The sequence below is a fragment of the Chiloscyllium punctatum genome, chromosome 26, assembly GCF_047496795.1.
Source record: "Chiloscyllium punctatum isolate Juve2018m chromosome 26, sChiPun1.3, whole genome shotgun sequence".
NCBI lineage: Eukaryota > Metazoa > Chordata > Chondrichthyes > Orectolobiformes > Hemiscylliidae > Chiloscyllium > Chiloscyllium punctatum.
Window position 1 is genome coordinate 29043135 of NC_092764.1, and position 13278 is coordinate 29056412.

General features: G+C 43.9%; 1 protein-coding gene across 7 annotated transcripts in view; it reads left to right on the plus strand.

The window, feature by feature from the left end:
* Nucleotides 1-13278, plus strand: part of pmfbp1 (polyamine modulated factor 1 binding protein 1) — an 829187-nt gene that overhangs the window by 719766 nt on the left and 96143 nt on the right. For all 7 annotated transcript variants that reach the window (XM_072595986.1, XM_072595983.1, XM_072595987.1 and 4 more), the window contains 2 exons: nucleotides 2537-2704; nucleotides 12350-12517. In XM_072595986.1, the coding sequence (XP_072452087.1) occupies nucleotides 2537-2704; nucleotides 12350-12517 (336 nt within the window). The remainder of the gene's footprint in view (nucleotides 1-2536; nucleotides 2705-12349; nucleotides 12518-13278) is intronic.

A 13278-nucleotide genomic window follows, 5' to 3' on the forward strand; every position in this document is an offset into this window, starting at 1 on the left:
GAACGAGGAAGAGAAGAGAGCTAATCGAGTATACAAGATAATGAGAGGAATAGATAGAGTCAATAGCCAGAGACTTTTCCCCAGGGCAGAATTGACTGGTACGAGGGGTCATAGTTTTAAGATATCAGGAGAAAGGTATAGAGGAGACATCAGAGACAGGTTCTTTACGCAGAGAGTTGTTAATGCATGGAATGCATTGCCAGCAGTGGTGGTGGAAGCAGAGTCATTAGGAATATTTAAGTGACTGCTGGACATGCACATGGAGAGCAATGAGTTGAGGGGTGCATAGGTTAAGTTATTATATTTTACATTAGGATTAAACCTCGGCACAACATCATGGGCCTAAGGGCCTGTTCTGTGCTGTACCTTTGTATGTTCTATGGATTTAAAGGTTTCCTTTGTCCAAAGCTGACTGGAAGCAGACTCCAAACCCTTTCTGTCAGTTTTAGCTGGAATATATATACAATACAAGGGGTTCTGAAATTTCTGGAAATACAATCATGTTATCAATTTCATCCATGTTATAAGCCCATTCCAGGTTGTCCATTTCTAAAAGTAACAATATAAACTTGGAAATATAGAAGAGAATAGTTTTCTTTGGGATTTCCCTTCCTACCCTCTGGCCACAACACAGCACTAAGTAATTGCTGGTCAGGCAGCATCCGAGGAGCAGAAAAATCAACGCTTCAGGCAAAAGCCCTTCATCAGGAATGCAATCCTGATGAAAGGCTTTTCCCCGAAGCATCGATTTTCCGGCTCCTCAGATGCTGCCTGACCTGCTGTGCTTTTCCAGCACCACTCTAATCTTGACTCTGATCTCCAGCATCTGCAGTCCTCACTTTTCACTAAGTTGTTGCTGCAGGTTTTCCATGGGGAAGCATCTCCATCTTCACAAACTCCGTTCACTGTTTGCATCCCATGAAATTTCAACATCCTTGTTATCTTCATATACCTTGTACCTACACATCCTTCCAATGGCAAACTTTCATGCACTGGAGGAGAAAGAAATAAAATTACTTTCTATTCTCTATCCTGTAGGGACAGTGTTAAGCATCTGTCTTTGCTCCATCATTGTGATTAATTACGTAAGCACAGTAATTTTAGCTAAATACATAATGTCAGCAGTTGCTCCCTGTTAATAGCTTAATAACTTTATTAATAACTATGAGATAGAGTGCATCCTCAGTGATCTCAGATCATTTAGAAACTGTTTGCAGAGAAATAATGGTTTTAATGGAGTACTGCTGTTTTCTTTATTTATTCATAGGATGTGGGCATTGTGTTTAGGCCAGCATTTATTGCCCATCCCCAGTTGCCCAGAAGGTATTTAAGAATCAACCACACATTATGTATCTGGAGACACATATAGGCCAGATCAAGTAAGAATGCAATCTCCTTCCCTGAAGGGGCATTAGTAAATCAGATGGTTTCTTCCCCTGACAATCAACAACACTTTCATCATCACATTCCAGATTGTTATTGAATTTGTTCTTCAAATTTCTACATCTGTGGTGAATTTGAACACAGGTCCTAAGAACATTACCTGGGTCTCTGGATTAGTAATCTTGCAATAATACCAGTAGACTATTGCCTTCCCACTGCTGAACTTTGTCTTTGTGAATAGTGCAAATAATTAGTAAACATTCACCAATTTTCACTTGCAAGGCTTCCATGTTAAAAGCATTGGAAACCAGTTATATTTATGCACTTTGCACCAAATTCAGTTTTAGGCAGCCTCTTGCAGTTTGAGACAATGTTGCCCCATTGTTCTGTCTCTCATTTCTATCAGACTTGAATCATTGAGTACAGTAGCGCCTCAACTTACGAACTTAATCCGTTTCGGGACCCGGTTCGTGAACCGAAAAGTTCGCGAACTGAATCAATTTTTCCCATTGTTCGGATAGTGTAAGAATGCTTGGACGGCTGTTCACAGCACACGCGCCAAAGACGAACTGAATAAGATCACGCGGGGCCCGAGAGCTTTTGCGTTCAACAAGCGCGTAGCAAAGCAGAACAATGAAACCATGTGGTCGCATACGGGCTTTGTGTGTTCGTACCTTTGTCCGTACCTTGAATTTTGTACATACGTTGAAGCAAAACTTTACATACAATCTTGTTTGTAAACCGATTTTTTTGTGAACGGGGTCGTTCCTAGGTCAAGGCGCTACTGTATATTGAAAATTGTAAATGCCTGGATTTTATGTTCGCGAGCCAGTGGATTTGGAGCTGGGGGGTGCTCCGAAAGTAGAGCGAGCAGCATACTCACCCATCCTAGTGCCTGCCCTTGGCCTACTGAGGCATCTAAGTAGCAAATTAAGTTTAATATAAATTTCTTCATTGCGAAAACCTGTAAGCTCTGCTGAGTTTTTTCCAGCACTTTGTTTTTATTATATTTTAAAAATGTATTAGGTAAATGAGACTGCCCCATAATGCAAGGTTCTAAGCGTATTCTGTGGTAGCATGACATTTCTGCCTCTGTATTCTTTTAGCTTTTACAAGTAAGCAGTGCAGCTATTAATTGTGCTTTCCATTGCAGCTAAGTGAGAAGAGCCGAGAGATAGCCAGCCTGAGAAATGATATTGCACGTAGTCAACAGAGAAATATGCAGTTAGCAGAGGAAAGTGCAGCATATGAGGAAAGGATGAGAAGACTGCATGATGAACTGAAAAAAATGCAAGCACTGAATCAACGGGCAGAAGAGGAAGTAAGAGTTTTATTTAACATTACGAGTATGTATGTTACTTTCAGTTTATAGCTGCGAGTTGCTTTCCCTCTCATCGTGTTGTTCCATTTACTCTTCTCTGCAGGTATATTTAGTCCTTGCTAGTGTGCAATTCAGAGTCATATCTATACTCCAGTAGTTAGACAAGGTTACCATTATACTTGGTATGAACAGTTGTTTTGTCACACACACAATTTCAGTTAAGTGCAATCCTTGCCTCAAATTCTAAGGACTGTAAGGAGGGTGAAAGATTATATATTTCATACCTAGTTTGAACTTGTAGAGATGAAACTGTATTTCTTTTTGCCAAACAGTGACCCTTCATGATTTTAAAATCACTTTTATTAATGGGAGTTATTAAAGCAGATGGGAATGAAAGCTAGGAGGAGGAATTAGGCTACAAAGAATACAGGTTGGTAAAGTGAATGGGCAAGGAAGTGGCAGATAGAGGATAATGTAGTAAAATATGAGATTATTTGGTTCACCAGAATAATAGAAAATCAATTTTTTTTTCAAAAGACATTAAACTTCTTAGTGTCGATGTTGAGAGAAATTTTGGAGTACCAATACAAGGAACACAGAAACTTATCATACAAGTACAGCAAGCAATGTAAGAGGCAAATGGCATATAGACATTTATTGCAAGGGAGATGAGTGCAAGAATAAGGAAGCTTTATCACAACTGCATAAGACTTTATTGAGCCCAAACCTAGAGTGCTGTGAGTAGTTTTGATCTCCACATTTAAGAAAGCTTATACTTCCAGTGGAGCTGCAAAGCAGATATTTGCCACATTGCTTCATGGTAGGTTGCCATATGGTAAGAGTCGGAATAAATTGAGCCTATAAAGCTGAATTTTCATCTTCAGTTTAGCAAGTGTCAGTTAGGCCATTTTTTGGCTTTGTAAAGTTAACCTAGTCATCTGGAATTTTCATTTCTGAGAATCTGTGACGTGCTAAAGTTAGGACAGCGAATGGAGATGGTCAGATTCCAATGCAAACATAATAGAAGTGTGTATCCATTCACTTTGACATCAGGCAGTACTCCACATAGTTATTAAGCATTCTAGCTATCAACCCTCCCACCTACTGACATGCCCTTCTTCAATTCTATAATGCCTCATCATACCCTCTCAAATCCCATATACTCCCTCCATGCCTTCATCCCACATGCCAACCAACCAGTCATCATTATATACATAAGTCACAAGCCATATGCTAATACAGGGAAACTTTTTAAACGTTTAGGAATTATTTTTTAAATATCAACCATTCAAATTCTTTTTTGAAAAAGGTCCCTCATAAACTATCAATCAAATATAACTATTGAACTCCCTTTGAACAAACATTCTTGATTGCTTGTTAATATGAAAATACACAAATAGAAATTCAGAAACTTCTTACATGTTCATAAAACTGTTAACCAAATCACACCAGAAAGTAATATCATACATAGCCAGAGGTGAGCAAGAGATCTCAAAGAAAAATGCATTTTCTTCTACATTTTTGTGTTTAAATTCTGTTTATTTTGAAAACAGGAAGCCTTGCCTGGACTCAGGAAATTCTGGATTAGTGGTGCTGGAAGAGCACAGCAGTTCAGGCAGCATCCAAGGAGCTTCGAAATCGACGTTTCGGGCAAAAGCCCTTCATCAGGAATAAAGGCAGTGAGACTGAAGCGTGGAGAGATAAGCTAGAGGAGGGTGGGGGTGGGGAGAAAGTAGCTTAGAATACAATGGGTGAGTGGGGGAGGGGATGAAGGTGATAGGTCAGGGAGGAGAGGGTGGAGTGGATAGCTGGAAAAGGAGATAGGCAGGTAGGACAAGTCCGGACAAGTCAGGGGGACAGTGCTGAGCTGGAAGTTTGGAACTAGGGTGAGGAGGGGGTAGGGGAAATGAGGAAACTGTTGAAGTCCACATTGATGCCCTGGGGTTGAAGTGTTCCGAGGCGGAAGATGAGGCGTTCTTCCTCCAGGCGTCTGGTGGTGAGGGAGCGGCGGTGAAGGAGGCCCAGGACCTCCATGTCCTCGGCAGAGTGGGAGGGGGAGTTGAAATGTTGGGCCACGGGGCGGTGTGGTTGATTGGTGTGGGTGTCCCGGAGATGTTCCCTAAAGCGCTCTGCTAGGAGGCGCCCAGTCTCCCCAATGTAGAGGAGACCGCATCGGGAGCAATAGATACAATCAATGATATTAGTGGATATGCAAGTAAAACTTTGGTGGATGTGGAAGGCTCCTTTATGGCCTTGGATAGAGATGAGGGAGGAGGTGTGGGCGCAGGTTTTACAGTTCCTGCAGTGGCAGGGGAAAGTGCCAGGATGGGAGGGTGGGTTGTAGGGGGGCGTGGACCTGACCAGGTAGTCACGGAGGGAATGGTCTTTGCGAAGGTGAAAAGGGATGGGGAGGGAATATATCCCTTGAGGTGGGGTCTGTTTGGAGGTGGCGGAAATATCGGCGGATGATTTGGTTTATGCGAAGGTTGGTAAGGTGGAAGGTGAGCACCCAGGAGCGTTCTGTCCTTGTTACAGTTGGAGGGGTGGGGTCTGAGGGCGGAGGTGTGGGATGTAGACGAGATGCGTTGGAGGGCATCTTTAACCACGTGGGAAGGGAAATTGCGGTCTCTAAAGAAGGAGGCCATCTGGTGTGTTCTGTGGTGGAACTGGTCCTCCTGGGAACAGATCCGGTGGAGGCGGAGGAATTGGGAATACGGGATGGCATTTTTGCAAGAGATAGGGCGGGAAGAGGTGTAATCCAGGTAGCTGTGGGAGTCGGTGGGTTTGTAAAAAATGTCAGTGTCAAGTCAGTCGTCATTAATGGAGATGGAGAGGTCCAGGAAGGGGAGGGAGGTGTCAGGGATGGTCCAGGTAAATTTAAGGTCAGGATGGAATGTGTTGGTGAAGTTGATGAATTGCTCAACCTCCTCGCGGGACCACGAGGTGACGCCAATTACGGAAGATCAACTGCTCTACGTAGCCAACAAAGAGACAGGCATAGAGACAGGCATAGCTGGGGCCCATATGTGTGCCCATTGCTACCCCTTTGGTCTGGAGGAAGTGGGAGGATTCAAAGGAGAAATTGTTAAGGGTGAGGACCAGTTCGGCCAAACGAAGGAGGTGGAGGGCGTGGGTGGTGTCTCACAACGTATGTGGTGAGTTCCTGGACGAGGGGGGTAGGACATTGTCAAGGTAGTTAGAGATGCGTTCAGTGGGGCAGGAGTATACTGAGACAATGGGTCGGCCAGGGTGGTCAGGCTTGTGGATGTTGGGAAGGAGGTAGAACCCCGGACTGTGAGGTTGGAAGCTGTGATTGGGAGATCTCCTGAGGTGATGAGGTTCTGTATGGTCTGGGAGATGATGGTTTGGTGGTGGGGGATGGTATCATGGTCGAGGGGGCAGTAGGAAGAGGTGTCCTCGAGTTGACGTCTGGTTTCAGCGGTGTAGAGATCAGTGCGCCAGACTACCACTACGCCCCCTGCATCAAGCCAGCGGATAAAGGGGGCACAGTGGTAGTCTGGCGCACTGATCTCTACACCGCTGAAGCCAAACGTCCTGGCCGACCCATTGTCTCAGCATGCTCCTGCCCCACTGAACTCATCTCTACCTACCTCGACAATGTCCTATCCCCCCTCGTCCAGGAACTCCCCACATACGTTCGAGACACCACCCAGGCCCTCCACCTCCTCCAAGACTTCCGTTTCCCCGGCTCCCAACGCCTCATCTTCACCATGGATATCCAATCCCTCTACACCTCCATCCGCCATGACCAGGGCCTCCAAGCCCTCCGTTTTTTCCTCTTCAGACGTCCCCAACAGTACCCTTCCACTGACACTCTCACTCGTTTGGCCGAACTGGTCCTCACCCTTAACAATTTCTCCTTTGAATCCTCCCACTTCCTCCAGACCAAAGGGATAGCCATGGGCACACATATGGGCCCCAGCTATGCCTGTCTCTTTGTTGGCTACGTAGAGCAATTGATCTTCCGTAATTACACCGGCACCACTCCCCACCTCTTCCTCCGCTACATTGATGACTGCATTGGCGCCACCTCGTGCTCCCGTGAGGAGGTTGAGCAATTCATCAACTTCACCAACACATTCCACCCTGACCTTAAATTTACCTGGACCATCTATGACACCTCCCTCCCCTTCCTGGACCTCTCCATCTCCATTAATGACGACCCACTTGACACTGACATTTTTTACAAACCCACCGACTCCCACAGCTACCTGGATTACACCTCTTCCCACCCTATCTCTTGCAAAAATGCCATCCCGTATTCCCAATTCCTCTGCCTCCACCGGATCTGTTCCCAGGAGGACCAGTTCCACCACAGAACACACCAGATGGCCTCCTTCTTTAGAGACCGCAATTTCCCTTCCCACGTGGTTAAAGATGCCCTCCAACGCATCTCGTCTACATCCCGCACCTCCACCCTCAGACCCCACCCCTCCAACCGTAACAAGGACAGAACGCCCCTGGTGCTCACCTTCCACCCTACCAACCTTCGCATAAACCAAATCATCCGCCGACATTTCCGCCACCTCCAAAAAGACCCCACCACCAGGGATATATTTCCCTCCCTACCCCTTTCCGCCTTCCGCAAAGACCGTTCCCTCCGTGACTACCTGGTCAGGTCCACGCCCCCCTATAACCCACCCTCCCATCCTGGCACTTTCCCCTGCCACCGCAGGAACTGTAATACCTGTGCCCACACCTCCTCCCTCACCTCTATCCAAGGCCATAAAGGAGCCTTCCACATCCATCAAAGTTTTACTTGCACATCCACTAATATCATTTATTGTATCTATTGCTCCCGATGTGGTCTCCTCTGCATTGGGGAGACTGGGCGCCTCCTAGCAGAGCGCTTTAGGGAACATCTCCGGGACACCTGCACCAATCAACCACACTGGCCCATGGCCCAACATTTCAACTCCCCCTCCCACTCTGCCCAGGACATAGAGGTCCTGGGCCTCCTTCACCGCTCCCTCACCACCAGACGCCTGGAGGAAGAACGCCTCATCTTCTGCCTCAGAACACTTCAACCCCAGGGCATCAATGTGGACTTCAACAGTTTCCTCATTTCCCCTTCCCCCACCTCACCCTAGTTCCAAACTTCCAGCTCAGCACTGTCCCCCTGACTTGTCCGGACTTGTCCTACTACCTATCTCCTCTTCCACCTATCCACTCCACCCTCTCCTCCCTGACCTATCACCTTCATCCCCTCCCCCACTCACCCATTGTACTCTAAGCTGCTTTCTCCCCACCCCCACCCTCCTCTAGCTTATCTCTCCACGCTTCAGACTCACTTTATTCCTGATGAAGGGCTTTTGTCCAAAACGTCGATTTCGAAGCTCCTTGGATGCTGCCTGAACTGCTGTGCTCTTCCAGCACCACTAATCCAGAATCTGGTTTCCAGCATCTGCAGTCATTGTTTTTACCTCTTTGGACTCATGAAATGGCCAAGGTTGGTCACAAGCTTGTATTTCCAGAAACTTCTTAACCCTCTGCATTTTATAGATATTCCAGCTAAAGCTGACACAGAGAACCTGGAGATAAAACATCTGTTTCCAACCAAATCTAGATAAAAGACAGCATCAAGACCTGTTGTGCTAAAATGAGAGTTAACATTTTTATGGTTACCTTATTACCTCATAATGGAAAGTATAGTAGAGAGGTAAAGCTACAATATTAACTTAACCTTCTAATACTGAAAATGTGTTGCTGGAAAAGCGCAGCAGGTCAGTCAGCATCCAAGGAACAGGAGAATCGACGTTTCGGGCATAAGCCCTTCCTGAAGAAGGGCTTATGCCCGAAACATCGATTCTCCTGTTCCTTGGATGCTGCCTGACCTCCTGCGCTTTTCCAGCAACACATTTTCAGCTCTGATCTCCAGCATCTGCAGTCCTCACTTTCTCCTTGACCTTCTAATAGCCCACCAGAATGGATCATCAGCACCTGAAACACCAATCCTTGCCATATGACTGGTATTGGACCAGGTTGAATTGCTTCAATATATAATTCTGGGATCATATGTCTGATACTGCTTAAACCCCAGAAGAAAAGCAGGAATCCCTGATGAGTTGGCAGCCTACCTTTGACCCTCCATCTCTGTCTCCGAGTTGTTGGCTGGAAAAAAGCCTACAATTCTTCTACAAGAAGGAAAAGCTACTGGACCCAACCCACCAAGTGAAGTATTATCAGATACTGACCTCCAGGATGTTGCAAATCATGAGAACTGATTTCAGTGTCTCTAGATTTACCAAAACTGTTATAATAGATTTTTCAGCTTTTATATAGAAAAGAAAGTTAGTGGTTGTAATAAACCATCAGCTAGTCATACTTTCACAGCACTTGGATTAAATAGTGTTGAACTCTCTGAGCACTATTTTTAACATGTTGATGAACATACACCTGCACAATTCCTAAGTGTACTATTTTAATATATTTCTTTGTTTCACTATATATTGTATTGCAGCAATATTGCTTATATTTAACTCATATATATATTTTTCCAGTCATTCAAGTGATTTGAAAACTTCCTCTATATGACAACTTAATCGGTTGCTATTTATTTAATAAATTCTGTGTTAAAAATCACACAGCACCAGGTTATAGTCCAACAGATTTAATTGGAAACACACTAGCTTTTGAAGTGTCGCTCCTTCATCAGGTGGTAGTGGAGGGCTCAATCCTAACACACAATTTATGTTAGGATTGAGCCCTCCACTACCACCTAATGAAGGAGCTACTATAACCTGGTGTTGTGTGATTTTTAACTTTGTACACCCCAGTCCAACACCGGTACGTCCAAATCATAAATTCTGTGACAATAGTATGGCTTTCAGAGATGTATTTTGGGCTGGGCTTTGAAAAGGGGTTTGAAGGCAGAAGTGACAAACTGTCTGTTTGAATCCAATAATGTAAATACTTGTAAGGCCTTAGGTTTTTTTTAAGTTGGAACAATAGAAGCAGCTGAACGGGTAGGGTCAAGCTCCTCAGAGCCAGGATTTCAGTTTTAGTTTTTCTGTAGCAGTTGCTGAGGTCTTGAAGCTGCAGTACATTGCTCCCTGTTACAGTCTCTCTCAGGGTTTTCTCTTGACGTTTTTCCTCCTGGACAGGAGAATTGAATATGAGACATTCTACTGAATTTGCCTTTGCCAAAGGTGTGTTTGTAGGATTTTACTACATTGGAACAGTTACTGTTTAGTGTTAAATAATCTATTATTCTGTTAAGTTTCCAATAGAATTAAGTTACTCCAATTCCTTCTTTCTTTTGTTGTATTTTAACTGTAGCGTATGAATAAAGTGTGTTTTGCTTCAAGATTGGTAGTTTGACCAATCGAATTACATCCAGAACACAACACTTGCCTTTAAAATAAGAAAACGTTTAGATCTAGGCTATCATCTTAATATATTTTGAGGGGTTTGGTCTGGTCCATAACATGAGGAATTACAAGGTTAGCATCACTTTAAATCATCTTTTCATGGTACACACCCATCATAGATCTTTAACAACAAGACCTGATTCATTAACCCAATCAGATGTGAAACAAGATCACACATTGTAATTTTTCTTTAATACTGTGCAAATGTAATTGTGCTGTGAGTCATCTGAGATATTAGCAGTTGAAGAACATAGCGCAGGTGGAATACATGAAAAAATAATTAATTCTTTAGAATGCAATGAATTCTGCTAAGGTCATCCTCAATACTGATTAAACGTGAGACTGTGATGAAATTATTTTTTATAGACCCTGTGACATAGAGATTGCTTAAGGATTAACCTAGATATGGCACTAATACAACAGCAGCCAATATTAATGTAATCTCACCCCCACATACTCACACTTTGGGCACACTTAATCAGCAGAAGCTTAATTAAAAATGCTTTACAAATCAAACTTATATTAGTTTCTGCATTAAGCCATCTCCCATTGATTTTCCTGTGCATTTTAGATATAAAGGTTATCTGCTGACGCTTCATCTTTGTGAAGAAGTGGCATTGGCTTAGGCTGGTCAGAATAAATGCATTAATGGTTTTCTGCAGATGATTCTGCATTATATAAGATACTTGAATTGAATGGCACCTAAATTTTGTGTTTAATTCAACATTTCAATTAGCTGTTGCTAATACCTGTAGTGTTTTGGTGGTTAAAGGTTTGTATACCAGTTCTGCTTGTACCTGCTTCTTGTTGCTGTATTACTTCTGTTGCCACAGACAGCTATGCAGTAGGTAATATGAGGTATCTAAAAGTAAGGGTAAAATTCAGAATTACTCCAGTAAAGTAACATGTGCATGGTGTCAGCTATCATTTTGGCCAAGATTTATTGGAGACTTTTTCTACTTTTCAAGTCCATCATGGTTTCTTGCCACCACTTCTGTTGGGGCAGCACCACCATATGAACTAATAGCAGGCATCAGCAATTCAGACCATCAAGTCTGTTGAGCCATTTAATATAATCAAAACTGATCTCATTTTGCACTCAACTCCACTAATACTGCCTGCTCTTCAACACCGTTACTATTTAGAAATCTGTCTATCTCCACTGTAAATTTTTAATCTATAAGGGAATTGAAGGTTACATGGGAAAAGACAGGAAAGTGGACTTGAGGATCATCAAGGAAGACAAGCAGGAGGATGGAAGAATGCAGCATGCCAGGCAGGATCAGGAGGTGGAGAGGTCAACATTTCAGGTGTAACCCTTCTTCAGGGCTGGGGGTGGGTGTAAGGGGAGCTGCGATGAAGGGTGTGTGGGGGAGGGTTCTGGGTAGGGAGAGAGGCTTGGTGGTGAGGTAGTGATAGGTGAACACGGGTAGAGGGTATGATCTGGTTGCTCAATGGGAGGAATAAATCCAGCTGATAGCTGGAAAGAAGGGTCAATCAGAGGAATAGAAGGAAGCGTGGGGGGGGCTGGAAAGGGAGTCGGGGGATGGGTAACAAGGTTATTTGAAATTGGAGAACTCAGTGTTAAGTCCTCTGGTCTGTAGGCTGCCGGGTGGCAGATGAGGTGTTGTTCCTCCAATTTGCGATCTGATTCACTGTGGCAATGGAGGAGGCCATGGGTGTTCATGTCAGAAAGGGAGTGGAAAGGCAAATTAAAATGGGCAGTGACTGAGAGGTAAGGTCAGCTCCTGCAGGCCCGCCTGAGATGCTTGTCAAAACATGCCCTGAGTTTACATTTGGTCTCACTAATGTAGAGAAGCATCAGGAACATCGGTGGACACTCCGACTTTCTTCACATCACATGGCTGACCAGAAATCTTTCCCATTCTTTCCAACTGCTATTGGCCTTCTGTTAGATTAATATTCAGCTCACCTTTCCTGGCCATCAAGTCAGAGGATAAGACTCAAACTCAGAGTTCCTGACTCAGAGGCAAGATGGTTCTCACTGTGCCACAAGACCATCTCTATTACTTGGAATTGGTTATGAAAACAGGATAAAATGCAAAATGAGCACAAAATCCACGAGTCTTTGTTGTCAGATTGAGAAAATTGGTCATTAAATAGACCGAATTGCAGCGCACCAATAATACAAGTTATATGTGGATATCTTAAAGGTCTACTTTATAATTAGAAGTGTGCCACAGTTCTCTTAGGGAGTGTGATTTGTGGTAAAATGCACTTTCATTTTTTCCAGGCTCACATTTGTGAAAATCGATTAGTGGAACTAAGCAACCAGATGATAATGTCACAGGGGAAATCCCACGAAACCATGAAGGAACTTAGCAGTAAGGAAGAAGAGTTACTAATAATGAAAGTCGAACTGGTCTCCCTTCGAGAAAAATATCACTCTAAAACCGAAGAGGTAATACGTATTTCCAGATCATTTAATAAATATTAGGCTCCAAATGTTACTTAATTTAAAAATACGAGCTGTGTTTTGCCCACCAATGTGGATAATTCAAGTCAGAAAGTTTCCAAACTTGCTGTAGAAAGTGGTCCAATGCACCAAGTTTACATGGGGCTTAGGGGAGTTGTGTGAAATGGCTTCAGGTTCACTGACCCTAGGAACAGATTGTAGACAGCTAGAAGGGCAGATGAATGAGGTCGTGGCCTGGTTAGAAAACCCATCTTCATTTTTTGGGGCTTTGCAACAGTTCTTTTAAAAGCTGTTAGACCTCTCACCATTCCCACTCCATGATGCACCCACACAGCTTCCATGCCATCGTGCTCAGTGAATGAGACATGACTGTATTCAAACATACAGAATTCTGGCAGGCAGATGAGATTAGTTTAGAATGGCATCATGGTCAGCATGGTCATGGTGGGGTGAAGGGCCATATGCTGTACTGTTCCATGTTCTTATAGGGATTGAAAGGGAAAATTAAGGAATGATGGCAGCCCTGGAACGAGGGGACACAGTCTTAGAATAAGAGACCGGCCATTTAGAACTCAGATTTTCACTATGTTAAAATGCTCAGGGACCCAGTGCAGACACAATGGCCCCTGTTTGCACTGGAGCAATTCCGTGTTTCTAAGAGTTAGGAAGAAAAACTCTTCCTGAGAGAGTTGTGAATGTTTGTAATTCTCTTCCCCAGATGTCTATGGAGACCATTACTGACTGTG